General features: G+C 37.5%; 3 protein-coding genes across 7 annotated transcripts in view; 2 read left to right on the top strand and 1 right to left on the bottom strand.

Annotated features, from left to right (window-relative positions):
- Positions 1 to 6,380, top strand: part of gcgrb (glucagon receptor b) — a 33,636-nt gene extending 27,256 nt beyond the window's left edge. For both annotated transcript variants that reach the window (XM_057332011.1, XM_057332010.1), the window contains exons 8-14: positions 347 to 506; positions 797 to 857; positions 2,477 to 2,546; positions 2,954 to 3,042; positions 3,114 to 3,258; positions 3,442 to 3,483; positions 3,887 to 6,380. In XM_057332011.1, the coding sequence (XP_057187994.1) occupies positions 347 to 506; positions 797 to 857; positions 2,477 to 2,546; positions 2,954 to 3,042; positions 3,114 to 3,258; positions 3,442 to 3,483; positions 3,887 to 4,249 (930 nt within the window). In that variant the 3' untranslated portion in view covers positions 4,250 to 6,380. The remainder of the gene's footprint in view (positions 1 to 346; positions 507 to 796; positions 858 to 2,476; positions 2,547 to 2,953; positions 3,043 to 3,113; positions 3,259 to 3,441; positions 3,484 to 3,886) is intronic.
- A 602-nt stretch (positions 6,381 to 6,982) lies between these two features.
- LOC130553232 (CMRF35-like molecule 5) lies at positions 6,983 to 12,882 on the bottom strand. Of its 4 annotated transcripts, none has more exons than XM_057332090.1 (7): positions 12,782 to 12,882; positions 11,923 to 12,237; positions 11,742 to 11,852; positions 11,536 to 11,616; positions 11,111 to 11,212; positions 10,993 to 11,036; positions 6,983 to 7,384 (listed from the first exon to the last, which is right to left on the bottom strand). In XM_057332090.1, the coding sequence occupies exons 1-7, from the start codon at positions 12,819 to 12,821 to the stop codon at positions 7,325 to 7,327; spliced, it is 753 nt and encodes a 250-aa protein (XP_057188073.1). In that variant the 5' UTR covers positions 12,822 to 12,882; the 3' UTR covers positions 6,983 to 7,324. The 4 variants fall into 4 exon arrangements, with proteins under 4 accessions (XP_057188073.1, XP_057188070.1, XP_057188071.1 ...); XM_057332087.1 differs by lacking the exon at positions 6,983 to 7,384 and adding an exon at positions 9,337 to 10,634; XM_057332088.1 differs by lacking the exon at positions 6,983 to 7,384 and adding an exon at positions 9,337 to 10,634 and having other exon boundaries at positions 11,536 to 11,613.
- Positions 12,883 to 21,510: 8,628 nt separating this feature from the next.
- LOC130553244 (uncharacterized) lies at positions 21,511 to 23,022 on the top strand. The gene is made up of 2 exons (XM_057332109.1): positions 21,511 to 21,571; positions 21,917 to 23,022. The coding sequence occupies exons 1-2, from the start codon at positions 21,556 to 21,558 to the stop codon at positions 22,513 to 22,515; spliced, it is 615 nt and encodes a 204-aa protein (XP_057188092.1). The 5' UTR covers positions 21,511 to 21,555; the 3' UTR covers positions 22,516 to 23,022.
- The last annotated feature ends 544 nt before the right edge of the window (positions 23,023 to 23,566 follow it).

Here is a 23,566-nt window from a genome sequence, read left to right as displayed (position 1 = left end):
TTTCTCATTGCAATCCATATGTGTTTTGGTTAAAAATGAAGTATATCAAAAATCATCATTCAGAACTGTCTTCTCTCACCTCAAATCACAACGATAAACTTATAATAATGATTTATGAGTTGAGCTGATTTTGCTAGGTAAAAAATACGCAAAGTAACTTGCAATTTCATGTTTGAAACAGAGATGGCGATAGAGAGGCAACAGTTCAGCATTGCTGCTATCATTTATTTGTTCTGTAGTTTTTAAATGTAAAACTTTTTATAATAGGATATATATTGATTAGACGTTTTGCTAAAATATCGTGTCGTCGCTGGTCACATGCACGTTTCTTGTATCGTTTTTTCAGACTGTCACTGGGTGTCGTGTCGCCATGGTGATGATGCAGTACAGCGTCATGGCAAATAACTATTGGCTGCTGGTGGAGGGCTTGTACCTGCACAGTCTCCTGGTCATCGCCGTTTTCTCGGAGAGGAATTACTTCTATATATATCTGTGCATCGGATGGGGTGCGTGGGACTTCACACTGCACATAAATCAGCTTTAGTTTTCAATTCAGATCTGTAGGATTGACTGTACTGTTTACCAGTTACAAATCTGCTGACTTGCTAACACATGCTTAAACGTGTGAAACTAAGTGTATTTCTGGTCACATCACCTGTTTCTGGATCAGTTCATGTGGTTGAAATGACTCTTTACACGCCATTTTTCTGCATGCCAAACATCAGATTTTGATCATAACATAAGTATGAGTATTTACAGACGAACAGATAGTAACTTTTGTGTCTTTGTGTTGCAGGTGCGCCTCTTATTTTCGTGCTGCCGTGGGTCGCAGTCAAATACCTGTATGAGAATCAAGAGTATGTCTCCTTTCATTTCAGGTTTTACATGTCGTGACCCCAGAAATGTTTAGGTCACAATGTATACATGTATTTTTGCGTTGGACAAAATATCATACAAATTATTCCAACCTTTTCTTAGGTCTAACTGTCAAATCGATTAATTGCAAATAATCAATTCCAAAATGAACGTTTGTGATTATATGTGTGTGTGTAAATATGTGTTATGTATACACATGTATGTGTGTGCACTTATACACAGTATACTACACACACAATATTATATAAACACAAACATTCATTTTGGAATCGATTAATCGCGATTAATCACGATTTGACAGCATTAAAAAATGCTAAAAAGTAATAATTAAGGTTTTGAGATGTTTGTGTTTGTCTTTAAACAAATGTCATTTGGTTTGATATTTTGTTATCTAATGCAAGATTTTCAAAGTTTCAACATCAAATTTTTATGGATTATAAACATTTTATGCTTTGAAATCTCCCACCACTTCACCGTACATCGCAGGTCTGTAAAACATGTCCGGCACATTAAATTCTGATTGAGCTATAAAGTAAAACCTCACATCCTCGTGTATGTAGAATGTGTTTGTGTGGGACCTGCTGTACAGAAACGGGAGATTCGATTTAGCTTTTTATGAGCCATTTATACAACTGATTTCCCTTAACAATCATATTCTGTTCCGTCTGAAGAGACAAAGATAGAATGAATCACAGCCCTTAAATATCAGACACAGATCATCTTGGAGATACAGTATTTAAACCAACTTGATTTTATTATCTTTAAAGGTTTTCAAATATAAAGTGAGCTTCTGTAACACAGTTGTTATTCAGCAAACTTTTAGAGACAAATTTGTCCCTCAAGGATAGAGAGGTACTGTAAATAACAAAGTACTTGTTGAGCTTTTATCATAATTAAATAGTGTCCCACAGAGGCCTCCTATTAATCCCTTATGAATTCATTTATAAAGAACTTGGCTATTAAAACGATCTCTGACAAAGTGTTTTATCCTAGACTGATAAATGACAGACAGGATTGAGTTTGAATATTGAACATGCTCGATTAACCTCGCAAAGTTTTCGGCAACTCCATCACCAGCATTACAAGAGTTGGGCAAGTGTTTATCCTTAGCAACCAGATGTGAAACATGATGTACTCGTACATTTGACTTATAAATACCTGTGAAATCTAATACGATACGAATAATATTCACAGGTGTATTCACTCGCTCTATTCAAATAAGAATGAATCATCTCATTACCATGGTAACACTTGGTAAGTCACGTAATGCTTACATTTAAGAATTAAGTTTAGAACGCAAAGGGCATCGGCAAACACACAATTAAAACTGAACACAGAATCAAAACCTGACTGTTAATATATTATTGCAAATCATTTATGCTATTCAACTTTTTAACTTGTTTAACCTTTTTAACATCCAGTTCATTTCAGATGGATAAAATCTCCCTTCTTTCTGTTTGTTGGTTATTCATGGTTCCTGTTTCTCTTTCTGAAGTAACCATTACCAATAAACCGATAGAAAACATTTGGATTTGAATGAGTGCTGTGTTCATTGTTCGTATTGCATATGATTTTTCTCTGTATTGTGATTCATATACAGATGTTGGGAAAGGAATATTAACATGGGTTATTGGTGGATCATTCGCTCCCCCATTCTGTTCGCATATCTGGTAAGAGACACACACACAAACGCATTCTCTTCTCATTACATTCATCTAAAACAAAAACAGTCTTTAATCCACAACATTTAGTGTGTCTAAGCTCATTCCGCACACATCTGAAGGAACGCTGTGTGAACGCCGCAGGCTCAGAAACGCTTTACGAAGTCGACATGTCACTGAGCATTAGTAGAGCGAGCTCAGATATACAACCGCTGCAGGGACTTTACAAAACAAAACACATGAACACTCGGATGCCAATTGTGTTTCCAACTGATAAAATGATGTACATCATAACTCCCATGTGTTCCTGCTGTTGTATTGTGACTTCTGTTTTGATTAAGCACCTATGCATGCAAAAATGATGTCGCTCTCATTGTTAAAGCATTGAACGCGTTCTTTGTCTCTCTCTGGAACAGATCAACTTCATTATTTTCATTCGTATAATAAAGATTCTGATGTCCAAGCTGAAGGCCCATCAGATGAGATACACCGACTATAAATTCAGGTAAAAACCTAAATCTCTTCTCTCCTGCTGGGAAGACGGCGGTCTCTCATTAAATCTCTTTTCATTCAAAGGCTGGCAAAGTCCACTCTCACCCTCATCCCGCTGTTGGGAATTCACGCCATCCTCTTCACCTTCGTCATCGATGAATCCGTGCCAAAGGAATCTCTTCTGAGGCTCATCCGCCTCTTCTACGACCTCCTCTTCAGCTCCTTCCAGGTCAGAGGTCGAGCGATGCCCACCACCTCCGCATTAGCATTAAAGTGATTTCAAACAGGAAATTTACACACAGTCTTAATTTACGATGTTGCTCATGTTGAGAGTTTCTGAATGAATGTTGTTTTGTAACTGTCTATTGTGAGATTTGCATGCGGGTTCTTGAAGTGTTGTGTGTAATCGCAGGGTCTCCTCGTGGCCATCCTGTACTGCTTTGTCAACAAAGAGGTGAGGGATGTTTGTGACTTCTTCAAAATCGTTTACAAACATAAATATGGAACACAATCATTCAAAATGGCAACATTAATCCCAGTAGCTTCTCAACTGGTTTGGCTTCAGGACAGTTGCTCAATTGTTTATTTACTTGTTTATGTAAATGGCATGTATTTCAAAATAAATGGTGTATGGGTTATTCAAAGGTACATATAGGCTAGGGATTTCAAACTATATAGTTGATGAGTATGTGCATTACTTGGAGGTCAAACCTTTGGCATTGCACGAAAGCCAGCATTCAAAAGTGAACTAAATATTCATAAAATTATAATTTGAAAATTGTAATTGCACGAAAATGTATGTATTTTATACATAATTGGTGTAAACAAAACTTTGCTCCCAATCTCTTTTCCTTCAGGTCCAGAGTGAGATGTTGAAGAAGTGGAAGAGGTGGAAACTCGGAAAAGATATTGAAGAAGAATACCGTCACACTCACAGTCAAACACCCCATGCCAAAAGCGGCAGTATCGCCCTGGCGATGACCCACGAATGCCCTGACACCCCTGAGCAGGCGGACTCAGCCCCGCCCTCTACCGAGTCCCAGTGTTTAGTGACTGCCCTTCACAATGGATTGAATAGAAGCCGCGGCCGAATTCGGTTGCAGTTGACCTCCGGGCCAGAGGAGGGCGCCAGTAACTGCAGCTCTCTGACGGACGTTTGTCTTGAAGAGCGTCCGCTTAACGGCGAGTGCATGGAGATCATGACGGAAACCAACGTTTGAGGGATAACCGTAATGGTTCGGTCGTAACTGTGGTGAGACAGATATTCTTCATTTAATGATTTGCTTTTTCAGTATTAAAATCAACAGAGAAGAAATGACCGTCATTAGCTCATTCTCATGGCCATTATCATGACAATGCAGGGAACAACACTGACATGTGGAGCTAGAAAACTCTGTAAAAATTGAACTTTGCTTTGACATTCTCTCCACTCAACAAAAATACACTGCCCGTCCAAAAAAAGTCACACACTCTAATATTTCGTTGGACTGCCTTTAGCTTTCATTACAGCACGCATTCGCCATGGCATCTTTTCGATAAGCTTCTGCAATGTCACAACATTTGTTCCCGTCCAGAGTTGCATTCATTTTTCGCCAAGATCTTGTATTGATGATGGGAGAGCCGCTACCGCAAAGTCTTTTCCAGCACATCCCAAAGATTCTCAATGGGGTTAAGGTCTGGACTCTGTGGTGGCCAATCCATGTGTGAAAATGATGTCTCATGATCCCTGAACCACTCTTTCACAATTTCAGCCCGATGAATCCTGGCATTGTCATCTTGGAATATGCCCGTGCCGTCAGGGAAGAAAGAACCCATTGATGGAATAACCTGGTCATTCAGTATATTCAGGTAGTCAGCTGACCTCATTCTTTGGGCACATAACGTTGCTGAACCTAGACCTCCAATCCAATGGGAGGCTCTTACCTATTTGCTTAATTAAATCCAGGTGGTGTCTTTGTTTTGGACGGGCAGTGTAGTATTATGAATTATAGATGGTCGCTATGAGAAGCATTACTGCTGTAAAAGTTCAAAAAAGAGGTGCTTTAAACACCTTCATCCTAAGTATTGATCTTCTTCAGCCATCTGGACTCACCAGAACATTATCGAGATGTTGGCTTGTGTGAGTTTTTTCCAGAAGAAAATGCCAATAGAGCCTCTTGGCTATTTACTCATTCTGGAGTTCAATCCAATTTCAATTGAGTCGCTCACCAAAACACCTCGCACTCATATAAAGAACGATCTGTGAGGCGTGTGACAGATCATTCATAATTCAGAAGCATTTCCACAGAACGCTCGACCTCATGAGCGGTCAGATCTTCAGACGGGATACTCACAAACGGATGTGTCAATCAAAGATCATCGGACGCTTGTGATGAATACAGCTGTGCTTGATGTTTCACGCGAGATATCGGTTTGTGTTATTATGAACAAACATTTTTATATACTCGCATACATGTGTTGTGAACTCTCCGACGTGTTTTTAAAGCATACAGTGTAATGTTACTGTGTGAATTCGCTTAAACAACACGCATGCATCAGTTGGAGTGCCATTCGAAGCCCGAACTACCCAAAGACAAGCAACTCAACTGAGAGACTTCAGGAATGTTTCCTTACGATTCCCTCGTGAAAGACTTGTGGGATTGTGGGGGACCCCAGACGGCATTCAAGAGCGACTGTACGAATCATTGCTTATGGAAAATAACATGCCTAATCTTTCCATGTTTGGGTGCAAAGGGTTTGTTTGGCTCTAAGCCATGTCATTTCAACATTACCGATTACATTGATGCTTAAAGGCGGGGTAACTGATTTCCGAATTACGCTTTAGACAACTGAGTCGGGCCGAGTACCAAAACTACCTTGTAGCCAATCAGCAGTAAGGTGCACAGTGCACAGGACGGACATTAGCTGAGCGCTGACGAAAGCGAAAGATGGGGGTAGGGGTGTGTCTGTTTTGGTGATTTGAACATCAAAAATGGCTAAGAGAAATCGGACACCCCGCCTTTAATGCACAAAACTTTTTATTAAAAATGTTGCCCATCGTTAGTATATTGAAAATAAAGATGGCAGGTTTGATGTTGTTTAGAACAAATATAGCTTGTGTTAAAGCTTAAATAATGTTTCTTTTATACGCCACGTCATAACATGGAATTTAGCGTGTTTCGAGTACCGGACATCCTGTGAATTTGATGCATCCGCTTCATTCGTATGTTCATTTGTTTCTACGCTTATACGAGAAAGGTTATGTAATTATGGAACATACTGTATATGTGAAAGAAAGAGTTAATGAATTATTGAGACATAAAGAAGGACTGTACAAATAAAAGTCCCTGCTGTGGTTTGCACAGTAAATGTACAAAGAGTTCTCTGAAACCTGTGAATCTGTGCTCCATAAATCACTGACCCCTACACATGCAAATGACCACATTACCCACTAACACACACACATTTACATAGCGAGCGATCTATTTAGGGACATTGCATTGACGGACATTGTATAATTTATACAATTATAATTTCTTTAGTGTAACTCAAAGCGTGCAGTTCAAGAATAAAGAAAAAACGTAAGAATTAAAGACGTGATTTACTTCAAGACATCTTACTTCATGCTTTTGAAAATGAAGACATCCTACATGTCCACACAAAACAGATTACTTTTCCCGCTTTGCTCATAAAATCTTCCCACAGTATAGATACGGCATGCAAGACATAAACAGCGTCGGTCCAGAAGCACTTCCTGTTTCAGATTTGAACACTAGAAAAACGTGAGAACAAAACACACGCTATAGAACATGTCAAATCCAAATGACTTCATCGTGTATGCAAAATATAAAAACTGGAAATTGGAAGTGCGTCTGACTAAAACCCATGAAGAAATAAAAGAATGCAAAATAGAAATAACTTTCATACTTTAATTCACTTGTATTATCCAAATGACATTGAGAATTTGACGTTGACTCTGTTAATTCCTTCATATTTTGCACACGTGATGCTTTCTACACTTTCAGGCATTTATCCCACACAACTTAACGCTAAAAGAAATGCAAAGAAGCTAAAAGTTGATTAAACTGTATTATACACAGGAGCTGCCCATGTGAGGAACGTTCTTCTTATCTCCCATCATTAATTCTGTTTCAAGGTCATTTACACGTAGCACATCCGTTCTCCCTCTATGATGCCGTGACTTCTCTTAATGAGATCGGCTCATTTCAGGACATACGTTCCAGCGTATGGTCGCATGAAATATCTCAATCCTGCAGCCAGAATTCTTTGACGACCCTCGTTAACCACAGAATGGGTCATTTGATGGTGATTGACTCTGGGATTGTAAGTGTCAGGACGGGATGTAATCTCTCTGGCTGTGGACACAAAGGAGATTCTTTAGTTAAATCAGCCAGCGCCGAACTGAGGCGTTTTACTGCTGTGCTTAACATTAACACGCTTGTTAAAATGCCATTTACACTGCATTGCACAGTTAAACACGAAGTACCAATAATTGCGCTGATTATTGTCAAGCAAACAGGTGTAATTTGAAATACATTTCAAAATTTGATAATCAGCAGTCTTCACTGAAATTGGACTCTATGACAATCACTTCTCTTTATTAATAACTCTTCACCTCATGTGATGTGTATAAGGAACTAAGCATTTTAAGTCCCATCAGGAAACATTAACGATCCACTTTAATAGCAAGACACTTTGATACACCACATTTACACTGTGTTTGTAGCATTGACAACACAATTACATGGTGCTTAATTTGTATTCACGCATCCTGATCCATCACGCAAGCCCTTAAGCCATAATGATTCTGTTATCAGGAGAAATAAATATTTCAGTGGATGAGGAGTAGGGGCGTCGCAAGTGGGGGGAAAAGGGTGACTGAGTACATAGGGCCTTGACATGTGAGGGGCCTTGAAGTTCCTGAAATTATGATAATTATTATTTTACAATTGTGCGCCTATACTGTATGGAGGACTAAACCTGCAAAAATTATCAATAAATAAACGTATAAATAAATAAATGTAAAAATAAAAGGAAATGATAAATAAAATAATCTAAAATTAAAAATAAATTAAAAATGGACACAAAAAATAATACATCTATTTAAAAAATGAAAAAAAAAGTTAAAGCTAAGATCAATAATAGCTAAAAACGAATTATTTTGTTGTATCAAACCATTCATTCCTTTATTTATTTTCATATTATTACATTTATTCGTTTATATATTTATTTGTTTTATTTTTTTGATAAAAAAAAATATTTTATTTAAAAAATTTATTTTGAGAAGTTTCGGCAGATGTCTGTGTAAATGCTTCACACGATCACAGCAGGCATGCAGCAGCTAACTGAGTTCCGAGTTTTCCATGTCCCGCTCACAGTCTGCGTTCACTGACTTCGCTCACAGCAGATGATGGAAAGTCTCATCGACAGGTATGAAGTACATACACCTTTTTCAGCTAGTGCTTGATCCGATCAAGTAGTATTTGGGTAGTTTGTTTGAAGTATTTGTGTCGGAAATGTTTAAGTGCAGTGGCAGTATTTTTGGAAGCCTGCTTAAATGATTGTTATCGATCCGGTGGTCTAAATTAACACCAAATTCGCTGTTAGCATTCACAAAAATTAGGCAGGAGACTGTGAGAGTTATATTCAGCAGACAACCCAAAAAATGGTTGGAATTGAATATACAGGGCAGGCTGCTAACTTTAAAACAACCACTTAAAAACAATGTACACCGGACTACGGAGCGCATGAAGGGACAAACATCTCGCGCTTTTTGTTTTTATCTGCATATTGACGTAAACTTAGGCAGTTCTTCTGACATATTACGTTTATCCCTAATAATATATAAACATTCAACTAAAATAATAAACATGCCAAACAAAATTAAAAAGGTCAATAAATATGTAAGTAGTGTATAGTGTATTTAGGCCTTATTATTGTTAATAAAAATTGATATGAGGGAGCCATTTTTTCTTGACATTCTCGACCTGGCATTAAACTTTTTAAATTGGCAGTCTCACAGTAATGAAGTGGCATTATTACTACCATTTATGCACTCGCCTATTCTTACACTACACATTACTGTGGGTAACATAAAATATATTTTTTACTGTTCAATAGTTAAATGTGTAATGTTTTGGACGGCGCAGTGTCTCTATTAATGAAACACAATTCAAATAAAATATAGTTCAACTGTCAATTCATGTTTAAGGGGATACTGAGGTGATTCATATTTAAGTATATCACAATTCATACAGAAATTAGATTCAGTGCTGTATTATAAATAAATAGAACAATTTACTTTGTTATATAATAGCTTTTATTTGCTAAATAGCGTGGAGGGGCCCCACACTTTGCCTTTGCACAGGGCCCAGATTCTGTGCTACGCCCCTGATGACGTGTGGCACAGAGATGTGCAAAATAATTATTTACTTGATATTAAAAATGGTCATTTATTTTAGTCTGATAGAAGAAGTTAGCATGATGGCATTTCAATATAAAATTGTTTGTGTTCAACTGAAGAAGGAAAAATGTGTAGTTATCGGGTTGAGAGAGTTTATGGCACGTTAAGTAGATGAGCAGAATGACATATTTTGCTTTATCTGTTACATAAGTGTTTACATAACGGTGGCAGAAACTGCTGCGAATTCATTTAAAAACACTGTTATTGTGATATCGCTGTACAAATTCACCCACCCATGAACATCACATAAAACCCAAATTGTGACGAAATCAAATGAAGAATGTAGACCGCTTGGACTATGCCGTCCTCCTTAATCGTCACAGGAAGTCAAAACTGTTTCAAAACAATGGAAATAGAAGCGCTGTGATGTTATGTCTTCAATCCCCCATTTACTGTCTGATTTATGTCGCTGTTCTTATCGTTCATCACACACAGAGCTACATAAACAAATTCCTACCGATTCCCATTTCCCATGTGTTTGCCCAGCGTTCTGTCAATGTTTGCACAGCTTTTGATTGACGATAAACTGTTTGCTTGGCCTGTGGCTTCACATAATCATGCAAATGTGTGTGTGTTCTGTAGTTCTATGAACATATTACAGTGTCAGACATGCGGATTTAGATCCTACTTTTGGCCACTTGTTTACAGCACGTGAAATCATTTGTTATTTATATCTACTTTCTTTAAAAAGAAAACAATTCTTAGCCATTTTTATGGCACATGGTATCAGAAGCACATAAAACTAATTCACATTGATCGGACAAACAACAGACATCAACATTGTGAGTCGGCTGTTGGATTTAGGGGGAATTTAGGAGGATGTGTAGTGTAAGCCTGTCATACAAAATGTACTGTTACCATACAGTGTATTTTTGTAATAATGCATATACATTCCATGACATTTGCCGTACTGATCCATATGTTTTTTCTAAGACGTTAATGTATATAAATGGTTGTTTGCATACTGTATGAGTCTATGTTCTTATCGTGTTTTAAATCTTGTTAATGTTGGACTGGAAGTAGAGGGTGGAGCTGAGAAGAGTGTCTTGTTTCTGGTTGGCTGGAGGACTTTGACTGACAGTGAAGTAAAGAACAGTGAACGTATCATCTTGCTGCTGAGTCTCTATGATGTCACGATCAGTCTGTGGAGTAGCGACATATCAGTGCGATTATGTAAATGTACGATTGACTTTACCGGTCCCAGAATTTACATCGATGACCCGATACCAAACGTAATAATAAACCAAAATTGTTTCATGTCCAAATTTTCCTTAAAGCTGTAATCTGCAACTTTTTCCTCTTTGTGGCAATCTCTATTTGAAACATAAATCTGCAGGATGCTTTATACATAGATGTTTATGTACTTGCCCAATGACTGTTTTGTTTGTTTTTATGCCGAACAGTTTCAGATTGCATCTTTAAAAACATGACATGACATGAGCTGTAACTCTGATGATGGGTTTCAGTTTATGTTATTTTAGAAAATGATCCATCACTCACCTTGGTACATATGGTGATCGGTTCAGCATCGTGATGTTCTGGATCTGTTGCACGAGAGAGACTTTGAGAGAGATTATACTTTGTATTAGAAAGTATGTATATGATTTGACAGACGTACCCTTGGAACTGTTTGGTTCTCTGTTTTGCATGTTCAGCATACAGAGCGTCAGTCCAGAGATCACCAGCACGGCCGGACCCATGATGAACACCATCAGAGGACCTGAAGAAAACCACCAGTCATCATCTCCAGACAGCTGTTCCCTTTCTGTCATTTTGTTTAAGGTCACAGGAGCTTTGACCCAATCCCCACACTCTCAAAGTGTGGATTATATAAACACTGTGAGAGTTAAGTTGACCCTTTTTAACACTGGCGATTTTGCTGTGCAAAAAAAAAATCGCGTTTATGCCATCCGAAGTGGCCTATAGAACAGTTTTGTATTTCACCATCACAAAGTGACATGCATGTATACTGTTGGGGTGATGCTTTTTAAAAACGCTGTTGAATTGTAAAGAGAACAAATTCGTTGATGCGTATCATGTTACCTGTTGATGAGGATAAGACGTTAATGTCGTCAGGTCTGGTAGATGTGTAGAATAAACTTCTTGGAGTCCTGTGCGAGTCTGCTTTTGTGAATGTGAGAAGATGAAAGTACTTTAGAAATGCAAATGCTCTCAGATTGACTTCATGTGTCCAGTCCACAGTCCACTGAGATGTGTGGTCAAGTAAAATAGTGTCAATTTCATGTTACCTGTAAATGTTGTTGTGATGTCATGAGGTGCCGGCGTGAATGATCTACTCGAGGAGGTTTGAGAATCAGATGTTGTCACTGTTGTAGTCCTCAGAGTCGTGTGTGTGTCTGCTGTTGTGTATGAGTGCGTCATTAATAAGTGAATCAGATCATTTTCTCCAAATGTTGTGATTTTGTTTACCTTTATATATTCTCAGATTGATTTGAAGATATGTGTCCAAAGCAGCACTTCTGTTCACACCACACCTGTAAAGGCCAGAGTCTGACTCCTGTAGATCAGCGATGGTCACTGTGAACGTGCTATTTCTGAAATCCTTCAGACTGAATCTCTTATTAGGTGACCGATCAGATGATACTAGAACATCATCACCTTTGCACGGCTCTCTGCAGAAATATTTTTTGTTGGTTGAAGCATAGCCATGAATACACGCAACGGTGACATGCTCTCCTTCACGTCCATTTATGTCCGTCTCATCAGTAGCTGAAATTCCAAATCCTGTTGAATGAAACATCCCAATGTTTAAAACTTGATATTTGAAAACCTCTTTTGTTTTTCAGTGCATAGTCAAGTGTTTTTGTGCTTTGTAGTGATGCACTGAAGTATTTGTACAGACGCATAACCATTATATTCCACTAAGACCAGTTTGTGTTTCTTACTTTACGTCACTACGGTTCGCTGCATATAGTGGAACTTCACACCTTCAGAAATGTAGCTTCCTGCTCTATAGTCACATTGCATGCACAGCTGTTTTCATACTGATCAGAGGTCAGTGTTTGCCCCTCTTTTGTTTTGAAAGAGATGTTAGCTGAACAATCTGATCCGTGCGATCCCAGCTTAATCGCTACCCCTCCTTGGTCATTATTCATTATACTTTCAGCACTTGTTAAGTATTTGCGCAGTTTTGCTAGTATTAGTATTGCTAGTATTGATAAAGCGAGTTGATGCTTATCTACACCTTCTAAATAAAACTTCAAATCTAAACACAACCGTAAGCTCATATCAACAGTTAAACAAAGTTTTTAATATGGTAATGACTCACCTGCCAGACAGAGCCACACTAAACCAAACTTCATGTTCATGTGCGTTCTAGTTTGTGTTTTGTTACTTCACGTCTCTACTGTTAGTGGCATATGGAGGAAGTTCAGGTTCAGAAGATTTTGCTTCCTCTTTTTGGCACGATGCATGCACGGGGAGCTGTTTTCACACTGATAAGAGGTCAGTGTTTGACGTAAACATAACTGTTTTTATGATGTGGCTAATTTGTATGCTTTCTTACGATCTCATTCATACATTTCAGTGCGATTTGCTTTCGCGCCGAGTTACGTTAGGGGCTTCAGTATTGCTTTTTTCTAGTAATCGTAGGTTTTTGTACGACTCTCAATGTACGAATTCATACGAATAAGCCACCTCGTAAAGTAGTTACGAATTCATGTGAGATAAGGTTGGTCAGTTGCATGCATAGTGCATACTTCTCTTTGAGTACACAAGCTGCATTCTGCATATTTCTTTGCTTTCGGACGCTACATTTTTAACAAACGTGGCCTGAATGTGAGTCTTTCTGATCTGAAATGACTTCAGATGTTCCTTCGGCGAAACAGAGTTAGCTTTACTCCACGCAGTCATGCTTGGGTTGGGTTTGTTGTATTTGTGTATGTGTTCATGCTTTGAGAATGAACCGTGAAATATGAATTACCTTATATCTCCTTAATGACAGACAGACAGGTGTTCCAATAACTTGTTTTTGGGTTATAAAAGAAACGGAACATGCAGCTTGATATCACAGTAACCCACATCAACAACTGAAAAAGTACTATAACTGATTTCAACGTTATTATATTAAGACAAAAAAATATTTGTGTGTGTATTGTGATTGATTTCGGGTCTTTCTAGTTGACTGGGTTTCTTGGAAAATAAAGATTGATTGGTGTCTTTGTTAATTTATTAGCTCTCATCCCGGGCTTATAAATTTTAAACTGGCTTGACTTTGACTTCGTAATAAAGATTTAATGATTAATGATGCTATTAGAATGAAAATAAAGGCTGTGTGTGTGTGTGTGTGTGCGTGCGTGCGTGCGTGCGTGCGTGCGTGCGTGCGTGTGTGTGTGTGTGTGTGTGTGTGTGTGTGTGTGTGTGCGTGTGTGTGTGTGTGATAGGAACAGTGAGAGAACATAAATATTCAGTCCTGTCTTAAAAATCATAAAATTATTCTAGACTCAAGAAATCATTCGTCTTCACGTGCCGTCATTCTCTACTCTGTTACTGGCACTCATGTTCATGCAAAATTATTATTTTATCAAACAAAGTGAGCGTGTACTTCAGATGCTTTTACTGAATGAGGAAAAATGATTCTCACGGTGTTTTTATGAGAAGATGTGCGTTTCTAATGCCTGCCAATGCCATTGTTATATTAACTGACACAGAGATGAGTGCCAAAAATCAAAGATTCTCTTCATAGACAGGTGCAGACAGGAACATCTATGATGATAATAAAAACGGGTTTTAGAGAGTTTCAGACAAACAAATATGTTATTAGTTTAATAGTTTAAAGGTCCAGTGTGTCATTTTTAGGAGGATCTATTGACAGAAATGCACATACTGTGATGAAGCGTTATGGTTTTATTATCTTAGAATGAGTTATCCGCATACACCGCAGGTCCCCTTACATAGAATTCATCATGTTTCTACAGTAGACTTGAACGGACAAACTGCTCTACAGAGGGCGTTTCGTAAATATGTTATCTCCTTTGGCAATGAATCGAAAACGTGAAGACATCTTATTCCTGTGTCAGCCACCTTAGTGCTTCGAAAGGTAGGGACGAGGGGTGGAGTATGCACCAGGAATCAAAGTAAGGTTTAATCATTAAGGCTGTTTTAAATGCTCTTATTTTACATGCAATCTTAAATATTACAACTTTTTAATCTTTTTTTAGACTGATTTCAGATTGTCCAATGCTTAATTAACAAATACATTTTTTTATTTAAATAATCTGTGTACAGTTTCTTTCTGTATTTGGTTTTATTATTCATTGTAAAGTACTCCTGTAGTAAAGGGTAAATACAGTATAAACCAGTAAATGCAACATTTTGAGTAACTCAATTATTTCATATGTAAAAAAATCTACTCAATTTAATTTTACATATAAAATAATTGAGTTACTCAGAGTTACTTAATTTTTTTACTTACATTTACTCAATTTAAACCGTATAATTCATTGATTTCACAGCTTTAAAATTTACTCAATTTTTTTAGTGTAAATTGTTTCACCAAAAAAAAATTGAGTAAATCCCGGTAAAACTTTTTAGAGTGTAAGCCATTGGTTGCAATTCGCGACCTCACCACTAGGTGCCGCTAAATTTCTTGCACTAGACCTTTAATGTTAATATTGTTATAACTGAAAGTTCTGCATACACGCAGTGTTTTGTGTACACAGTATACACCCACATGTTAAAGTGTTTGTATTTTAGTTTGTATTTCAATTACGTATCAACTTTCACATAAATCCAGCATAAACGTTCAGATTTAGTCAAGCTTCATCACATTCAGTTGTAAATGAATGAAATGAATGTGGGGAACTGTGACTTAACTGTGTGCTTTAGGCCTACCCTTTTTTTTAGATAAGTGTATTTTATAATTGATCTTGCTTTAAATGACCTGCAGTCAAGACAAATGAAACCTTTCAACCTGTTTATTGTTGGTGACATGATGTTGACATTATTGTTCTGTGGTTCTATAACAGGCTGTTGTCAAGATGTGACAATTATAAAACAAATTGTGCAGATAAAATACAGGAATACTTCATAAGTTCTTTATCATCAAAACATTTAATTAAAGCTATATTAAAGCTAGTTATTTCTAGCACACTACATTAGACTTCAGCTGTATAAATGGCACTGTATAGTACAAATGTACAGCGTGTCTTTTGTTTAAGACATGAGGGACAATATTATATTAGGATTTGTTAAATGACATCAAAGTGTTTGAAAGCTCATGTCAACGTGTCTGTTTCTCTGACAATGTTTCTAATATTTGCTTTTCCTGCCCCCTTCTGTGCCCGCCGGTCACTACACACTTTAGTTCATCAGAGTGAAATGAATTTTGTTTACATCTGTGGACTGCACACAATCTTTTAATCCTCTTAAAGCCAACAAAGAATTAAAATCACAGCACACAGTGTGACTGACACGGCTCTCATTCCCCCTTCTGCGTCCTACTGGCACTGGCAGGGATTTTCACACCAGCAGCCCTCACGCACCGTCAGTCACCTCAGGGCCATTACACCGAACACTGAAATCTTTTTGTGTGTGTGTGTGTGAGGCAGGACCTGATTGAGACACTGGGGAGGGGTTGAATGTAAAAGCTCTTCATGCATGAGGGGGCCAGTAATCAATATTGTAATTAAGTGCAATAATTGTTTTGAGGACAAATTACATTTCAGGTGTCTGAAATGTACCACATATAAAATAAATATAATATCTTAAACAATCACATTTACTTTTGTTTGAGGAAATGTCGGGATGGAATAAAGAAAAACCCAAGTGTTTGTTTACTTTAACCTTGAAAATGACCATATTTGACCCGATCCGTTTTTTTTATAAAATATGTTTCTCTGATTGTCAGACAGACAGAAAGATAGATACATTGAGAGCAAACTTTATCTGTAGGGTTAGTCATGAAATTCTGAATCAGTTGGCAGAACATTGATGCAGATGTGTGATAATGCTGCTCGTGTCCTTCAGGATCTCTTTTCAGCTTTGCAGAGGATTGAAAAGCAGAACAAAAGATGTCAAGCGACTGAACAGTGAGTTTACACTGTAAGAATGTAAAACTCTTCCATCTGGAAGGACGTCTATATGTTATATGTGTGCTATATTAAATGCCAACCAAGACCGAGCAAAAATTGCTAGTTTAGACTGATGTTATTCCGATTTTACGAGGTGGCTTATTCGTATAAATTCGTACGTTGTGAATTGTACAAAAACGTGATTGCTTGTAAAAAGCAATAACGAAGCCCCGCCCCTAAGCCTAACATTACTGATGCGAAAGCAAATCGTACTAAAATGTACAAATAAGATCACTGTAAAAAATGATTCTGTGTCATAGTAGATTTCATGAAATTAATTGAGTAAACTTGACTTAATACAATTGTGTTCTTGTTTTTTTAACCAAAATTTAAGTTAAAATTATAGAAATATCTTGAATTCTAAATGCACAAATAATTGAGTGAATTCAACTTAATTTTATCATGTTCAACCCACTTAAAATTGGATAAAGGATCTTTATTTAATTATTTTGTGGTGGAACTACATGAATTATTTAAGTTAATTTCCCTAACTGAGCAGTGAATTTAGAGTTCCCAGCATGCTCTGCATGCGACAGCATTAGGAGAGTCATTTTTGTGAAAAAGTGCTATTTTATGTGCTTTAGAATAGTGGTGCTATAGAGTGGTGCTTGTGCTCAGGTTGTGGGAGAGCTCGAGCTGTTTGTTTTTTCACACAGTGAACAGTAATGCTGCTAATGTCAGTACTGAGTCAACTCTCAGCTCACTTGTACATCATATATGTTATAAACAATAATAATGTTAAACTGAAGTTAAGAAAGATCAAGAAGTTATCTCCAATGCTCAAATTAGTATTTCTTCTTGATTTTTTAAAGTTTATCATGTGACGTGCTTAAATATTTTAGGTAATTTTACTTGATTTATTCGTGGAATATTGCGTTAAAAATATGCTTTAAAGTACTTAAAAATATTTTGTGTAATACTGTTACCTTAAATTTTAAAGTAAATAGCTGTGTCATTTTTAACCGTGTAGGAATTCATACGAATTAGCCGCCTGGTAAAATAGTTATGTTTTTGCTGTGAGATTGTGATGGTTATTCCTATTCAGATACTCATGTAGGTTCATGTACATACGTTTATACAAATTTTATATTTGTTGTAAATTCTTCAATTATTTTCTTAATTTTCTAAAAAATCTACATTTTTCAGATTTCTTTGGTTTTATTTTTTTGTTATGAATATATTATATTTCATTGCATACGGCGTGGAAGAGTGTTTTCTGTGGAAAGAGTAGTTCAGTACTGCGCGCGCGCGCGTACGTGCATGTGTGTGTTTAACTCTACAGTAACCATTAAAGTGATTAAGTTTGAGGTGCTGAAGGCAGGACTCCAGTTCCCAGCATGCACTGCGGCATGAAACAAACCACACAAACTACTGTTTCACTTTGCTGTTTATTTACACTGGTGTGTTTGTTGTCTTTGGTGTCATTGTCAGTTGGTCTTTTGTCAGATGTTAAAGGAATGAATAGTTAAGCATAAATAATTCCTCCCATTTAGTTTCACCTCCCATCTGAGGATTTGTCAGAAAAAAAAATCAAAAAAGTTTTTACATTTTCTTTCATCAGTGTATGTTGGTGATTGTGATGGTGGTTGAGAGCAACCATGTGAAAACTACAGTAAGGTGACGCCCCCTGTGGGCTCCATCAGGCTACTGCATGGTAAGTAAGTCTTTACCAAAATAATATACAAAAATCAGTCAGCTTAAATTAAATTCCTTAATAACACATTTGAAAAAATAAAAATATGTAACAAAATATGTATATAGAAATATATGTGTATAGATCTACAGACAAATATGTAACACAATTGTGTATAGTAGTTATTTCTGTTTCTTAAATTGTCCCAGCAAGAGATTCTGTGCACTGATACGTCTTTTGCATGCAGTTTGGGCAGACACATATTTTATGCAAATTATAGTTCTGTGTGCCGAGCTGATTGGCTGGACAGACATGCCCAGTTCCTCGCAAACTTTCTGCAGGCCCTTATGCATGCAAATGACATTCTGATCACACAAGAACAGATTCCTTCAGAATTTGAGAAGTTTTGGGTGACATTCACCTTTTCGACTGTGCGACCTAAACTCGCTCGGTAAGTTCGGATCAAACCACAAAACTCAAGCCTGGACGTTGTTGGATGCCGTGTTGACCGGTGGACTTTATCATCATCTCATTTTAATAGGCAATGGGCTGTAGGTGCAGCAAAGAAATATGCGAGATCTGCAAGGAAAATTGCAATAATGAATGCACGTGCCATTGTCATCAAACCACAGGTCACCACTGCGACTGCGACTGCGACTGCGGCTGTGGCTGCGGCTGCCCAGCGTTCTGTGAGATCTGTGAACTCTGTACCGACTGCTTCCCTGGATGCTGTGATATTTTGGAAATGCTTATACAATGTTGTTCCGACGGGTGAGTGGATTGAATCTCTGCCTCTTTATTCTGTTTCCAGAATGTGAAACATTTGTGTTCTTGTTTGTTTTGATAGAGAAGAACATATGTGTGTTAAAGTCACAAGTGACAAAAGTCAAGTTGGAAATATCCAAGAATATATATTTTTTTGTCTAAAGTGTTTAATCTGTCCTGATGAAATGGCTTTCTGGAGAAGATATGATGCAGTCAGGAGAAGCTTCATCTCATGTGAAGAACATCGAAGACAACAAACGATAAGATCTCAACATTTCCTAAATAAACATCAAGACGCTCCTGAGTGTCGACGCAATGGTTGATATGATCATTTTGAAGTGTGGGTAATATTTAACAGTCAAGAAACCATGTTTTTATACATGGTTTCAAAATGTCTGAGCATGCAAATGTTGCACGGAATGTAAAAAAGAGCGATTTTGCTGTACAATTGCTGTTTATAAAGCTCATGTTCTTCAAGCTGTTATATTCATATCTACGGAGTTCAGACCTGTTGAATGCTGAATCTGAGAAGAGATGTTTCTTCCTGTTCTTAATGGAAAGTTCTGGCATGCTGACGATTGCAATAGGAAATAACTTTAGGAAAATGCGTTTTCAGTTCAGCGCTTATACAACAGTAAGGTATATGCAACAATTGCACAACACTACACATTGTTCGAAGACTGTTATGTTAACTTGATTTAAATGACAGAATTAACGTTCTGTGCACAGCTTTAATCTATTTTTTTTACTTTCACCTGATGTCAACCCCAGAACACGATGAAGGTAAATCTAAGCTCTTCAATCAAAATATGAGCTTTACATAATAAACTGTCCACAATGTCTTGCCCATAGACGTACATCAGAAGTGCCGACCTGATCTCACAGGAATTCGTAACTATTTTATGGCTAATTCGTATGAATTCCTACGTTGTGAATTGCACAAAAATGTAAAAGAAAAGGAAAACTGAAGCCCCACCCCCTAACCCCGCCCCTAAAGCGAAAACGTACGATTGAGATTGTACGAATTAGCCACATCATGAAATAGTTACGTTTTTGCCGCGAGATTGTCTTTGAAGCGCAGTTTTACTGCGCAATAATTATTATGTTTGTTTTTGTAGTTCGTTCATGTCATTCCCCCTCTTCTTGTGTCGTGGGGGGTTGTGCTACTGTAAATATTGCATATATGTATTTCATTTCACTTTGCACATTGCTCAATGTAAATAATAAATGACTTGATTCATGCACAATAATTGTCACTTTTGTTCCAGCACACAATCATGACGTTACACCTCGACACACGTAAGCCGGGCTGGTCCTGCAGAGTTTAATTCCAGATTTAATCAATCACGTCCCACCGTCGTTTTCGAGTATTCCTGAAGACATCCATCACATATTCAGGTGTTGAAGCTAAACTCTGCAGGACGGCGGTTGACCAGCCCTGCCCGCAAGCAGCTCGTAATTCATCATCATCCAGAATGAAGCTCTGTAGCCACGATAGAAGAATAAAACGATTCTTTACACTTGCTTATACATCTGATGTTGTACGCCAGTGGTTCTCAAACTGGGGGCCGTGGCCTCCTGGGAGGCCCCAAGATGGTTCCAGGGGGGCCACAGATTTTGTAGCATTTTAGAAATATAGATATTTATCATAAATTTTGTGCAATCAAACATCAGAAAAACAACGCCACCAACCAAAAGAATTGATGTTTTAGCATTGTTTAACTGAATATTTTCTTGGTTTAATTAAAATTTTAAGTTTCAGATTATAAGTCTTTATTTGGGGGGCCGCAAAGCAATGCACTCTAAAAAAGTTTGAGAACCACTGTTGTAGGCAGATGACACTTCGGTCATGAATGGCATCAGATGCTGTGGATTTGACTGCTCAAGGTTCAGGTGAGCTCTACATGACGGCTGATTTGAATTCTGTTCCAGCTGCTGACCTTGTTTTCTCTCTTGCTGATCCGAGATCAGTTCAAAAGTGCGGGCGTGTCTAATTCAATGACTCGGTCAATAGACATCGCTTCCGAGAAAACATCTCATTTACTGTAAAACCGTATATGGGGAAAGAATACTATCTTAAAGAAGATTAATAGCAATCTGATAAGCTTCTAGTGTGCGCGTGAATGTCTCGTTATCTTTATGATGACTGTTTGATTATTGAAGTACATGCTTTCAGTTTCACGACTACAACAAAAGCTTCAGTTTGTTCGTAAAACAAGTTGGATGCGAATTCATTTGCATTTGTTCTGCTGCGTCTGTTGCTTAGAAACAACAGTACAAACAATTAAATCGTGTGTTTATCTTTAGTGTCATATGAAGATAGTTGGTGTGTATTTCTCCGATCATAGATTTGTGAACTTTGTATTTCTTACTCGCAGCTTTTATGGTCTCAGCTTTCAAATGAAATGGCCTTGTATCAAGGGCAGCGTTATCAAATGTTACGTCATTCACTTTTCTTGCCCACCCCATCACCACCGCACCAGGATAAAAGGCCTAAAGTGAAACCGCTTGACACACTTGTGTCGTCGGACCACAATCTATTTTCTAGATTTTCAAGCTTGTGTACACGCTAAAATGAGTAGCAATAAAGGTAAGTGCTCTTCATTTTAATCTATAGAATTATTAAGAAAATGTAACATTTTTGTTTTTGTGCTTCAGTTTAATTAGATAAGGAAGCAAGCGTTACATATTATGATGGTGAAATATCACTTTCAATTTCAGAAGATCAGGAAACGTGACACAGCGATAAATCTCAAATCTGAATCTTCTTTCTGTGTGCCGCATTTAGTAGTTTTTACAGATAATTGAACATAATTTAAATGCATATTATTATTATTGATGTGTTGTAAATTCGGCTTCTTTTTCAAATGTTTGCATCTCTTTAGTTCCTGGTTTTTAATAGCGCTACATTAAATCTTATTTGTCTTATCTCCAGTTTACACCAAACGTCTATACGATGGAACACACCCAGTAGACTTCAATGTTACAAGCGAGCTCAATTCAAAACTATTTGAGAAAGAAACCTGGGAGATCAAAATGAGATCTTCAAATAATCCACGCGTGCAACTTCTTTCGGCGAATGTTGATTTGTTAGATACCATAAACATAATCGACACGTACGACAGACCAGGAAGCACAAGGAAGGAGAGCACATATGCTCGAAGTGGAAAAGAGCAGTCAGGTTTTGAAGACAAACCAGGGAAGAGACTCCCCAAATCTCAAGTCTTTGCAGAAGCGGGAGTGGGTCGAGCTCGTGCTGAGCTCAGCGTGTTAGAAGCAGAAGCTAAAGGTCCAAACGCTGGGGCCAGCGCGGCAGCTAACGTGATCGGACTCAGTGCCATGGCTCGGGCTGAAGTCGGCAGCGCATCGGCCAAAGCCGGGCCGGTTGGTGTGAAGGTGGGGCTCGGAGTGGATACGGGTGCATCCATTGGAGCAGGCGGCGTGGAGGTGAAAATCCTGGGAACTGGAGTCTCTTTTGGCCCAAAAACCAGCGTTTCACTTTTGGGTTCAGAAGTGTCGTGTTCAGTCATGTAGTCATAGATATGAATCATCTTTGAATATACAATCATATATTCACACTGAAATGATTCAAATGTAATTGTATTGCTCAAGTACCAGAGTATGTTTAATTATAAAATACTGATGTTTTAGTTTACGGCATTTAAGAAATGTATATTTTATTTTGGCGAGATAAATACAACTACAAGAACTATAAAAAATATTAGAACTATATGGAAATATGTTTGATTGCACAACTCCAGCTCTTTTTTCTTGGTATTCTGCTGTTGTTGTGCTAACATGGGGATACGATTGTTACTAAAGACTATATAAAGTACATTTAATTCATGATATTATCATACAACATTATTAAAAACTGCATGAACATGCCACTGTGGGTCATCACATTTTTGGGGTTTCCATTCCCATTAACAAATACAGGTTTTATTATTCAGCACAGTATACTGTAGTCACACAGATTCTGGAGAAATATCGGAGATTTAGATGAGACTTAAGCAAAAGTTTCCGTTTGCTCTTCGTTTGATCTCATTTATGTCCAGGAGAAATAACTGAGATATTAAATAGATCTCATCAGATCTCATCTCTTTCGTTTGGAAATACACATAATAAGAAAAAGGACATAGTGTGGCGTACAATGTATACGTTAAAAAGAATAGCGTTAAATAATCCAAAATGAAAAGAAGAATGTTTACTAAAAATACAGTAAGATTTATAAAATGATGGAAACAGGCTCACAAACCATTAAGATTATACATGCGCAATATGCTTGAATTCCTTCACCTTCTTACTCTCTCTATTTCTACTGACAAATAATGCTAAACGGTATCAATAATTTATTCATCTTTTCTTATTTTTAAAATCGCCGCATTAATGCTTTCTTTTCTTATCTGGAGATGAAACACCAGATTTTTCTAGCAGACATTCAAGAGCTGCGGTCATTTTAGTATACTGTACATACAAGTAGTGATTATCTTTGAACCTCATCCATAAAAACACAAAATAATTCTTCAACCGTATGACATTCACTATAAATGACCATGTTGAGTAATACAAAACTTTTGTGACA

This window comes from Triplophysa rosa, linkage group LG4 (assembly GCF_024868665.1).
Source record: "Triplophysa rosa linkage group LG4, Trosa_1v2, whole genome shotgun sequence".
Classification (NCBI taxonomy): domain Eukaryota; kingdom Metazoa; phylum Chordata; class Actinopteri; order Cypriniformes; family Nemacheilidae; genus Triplophysa; species Triplophysa rosa.
The sequence above is the reverse complement of the archived record's forward strand: the minus strand, read 5'-3'. Positions and strand labels throughout refer to the sequence as shown.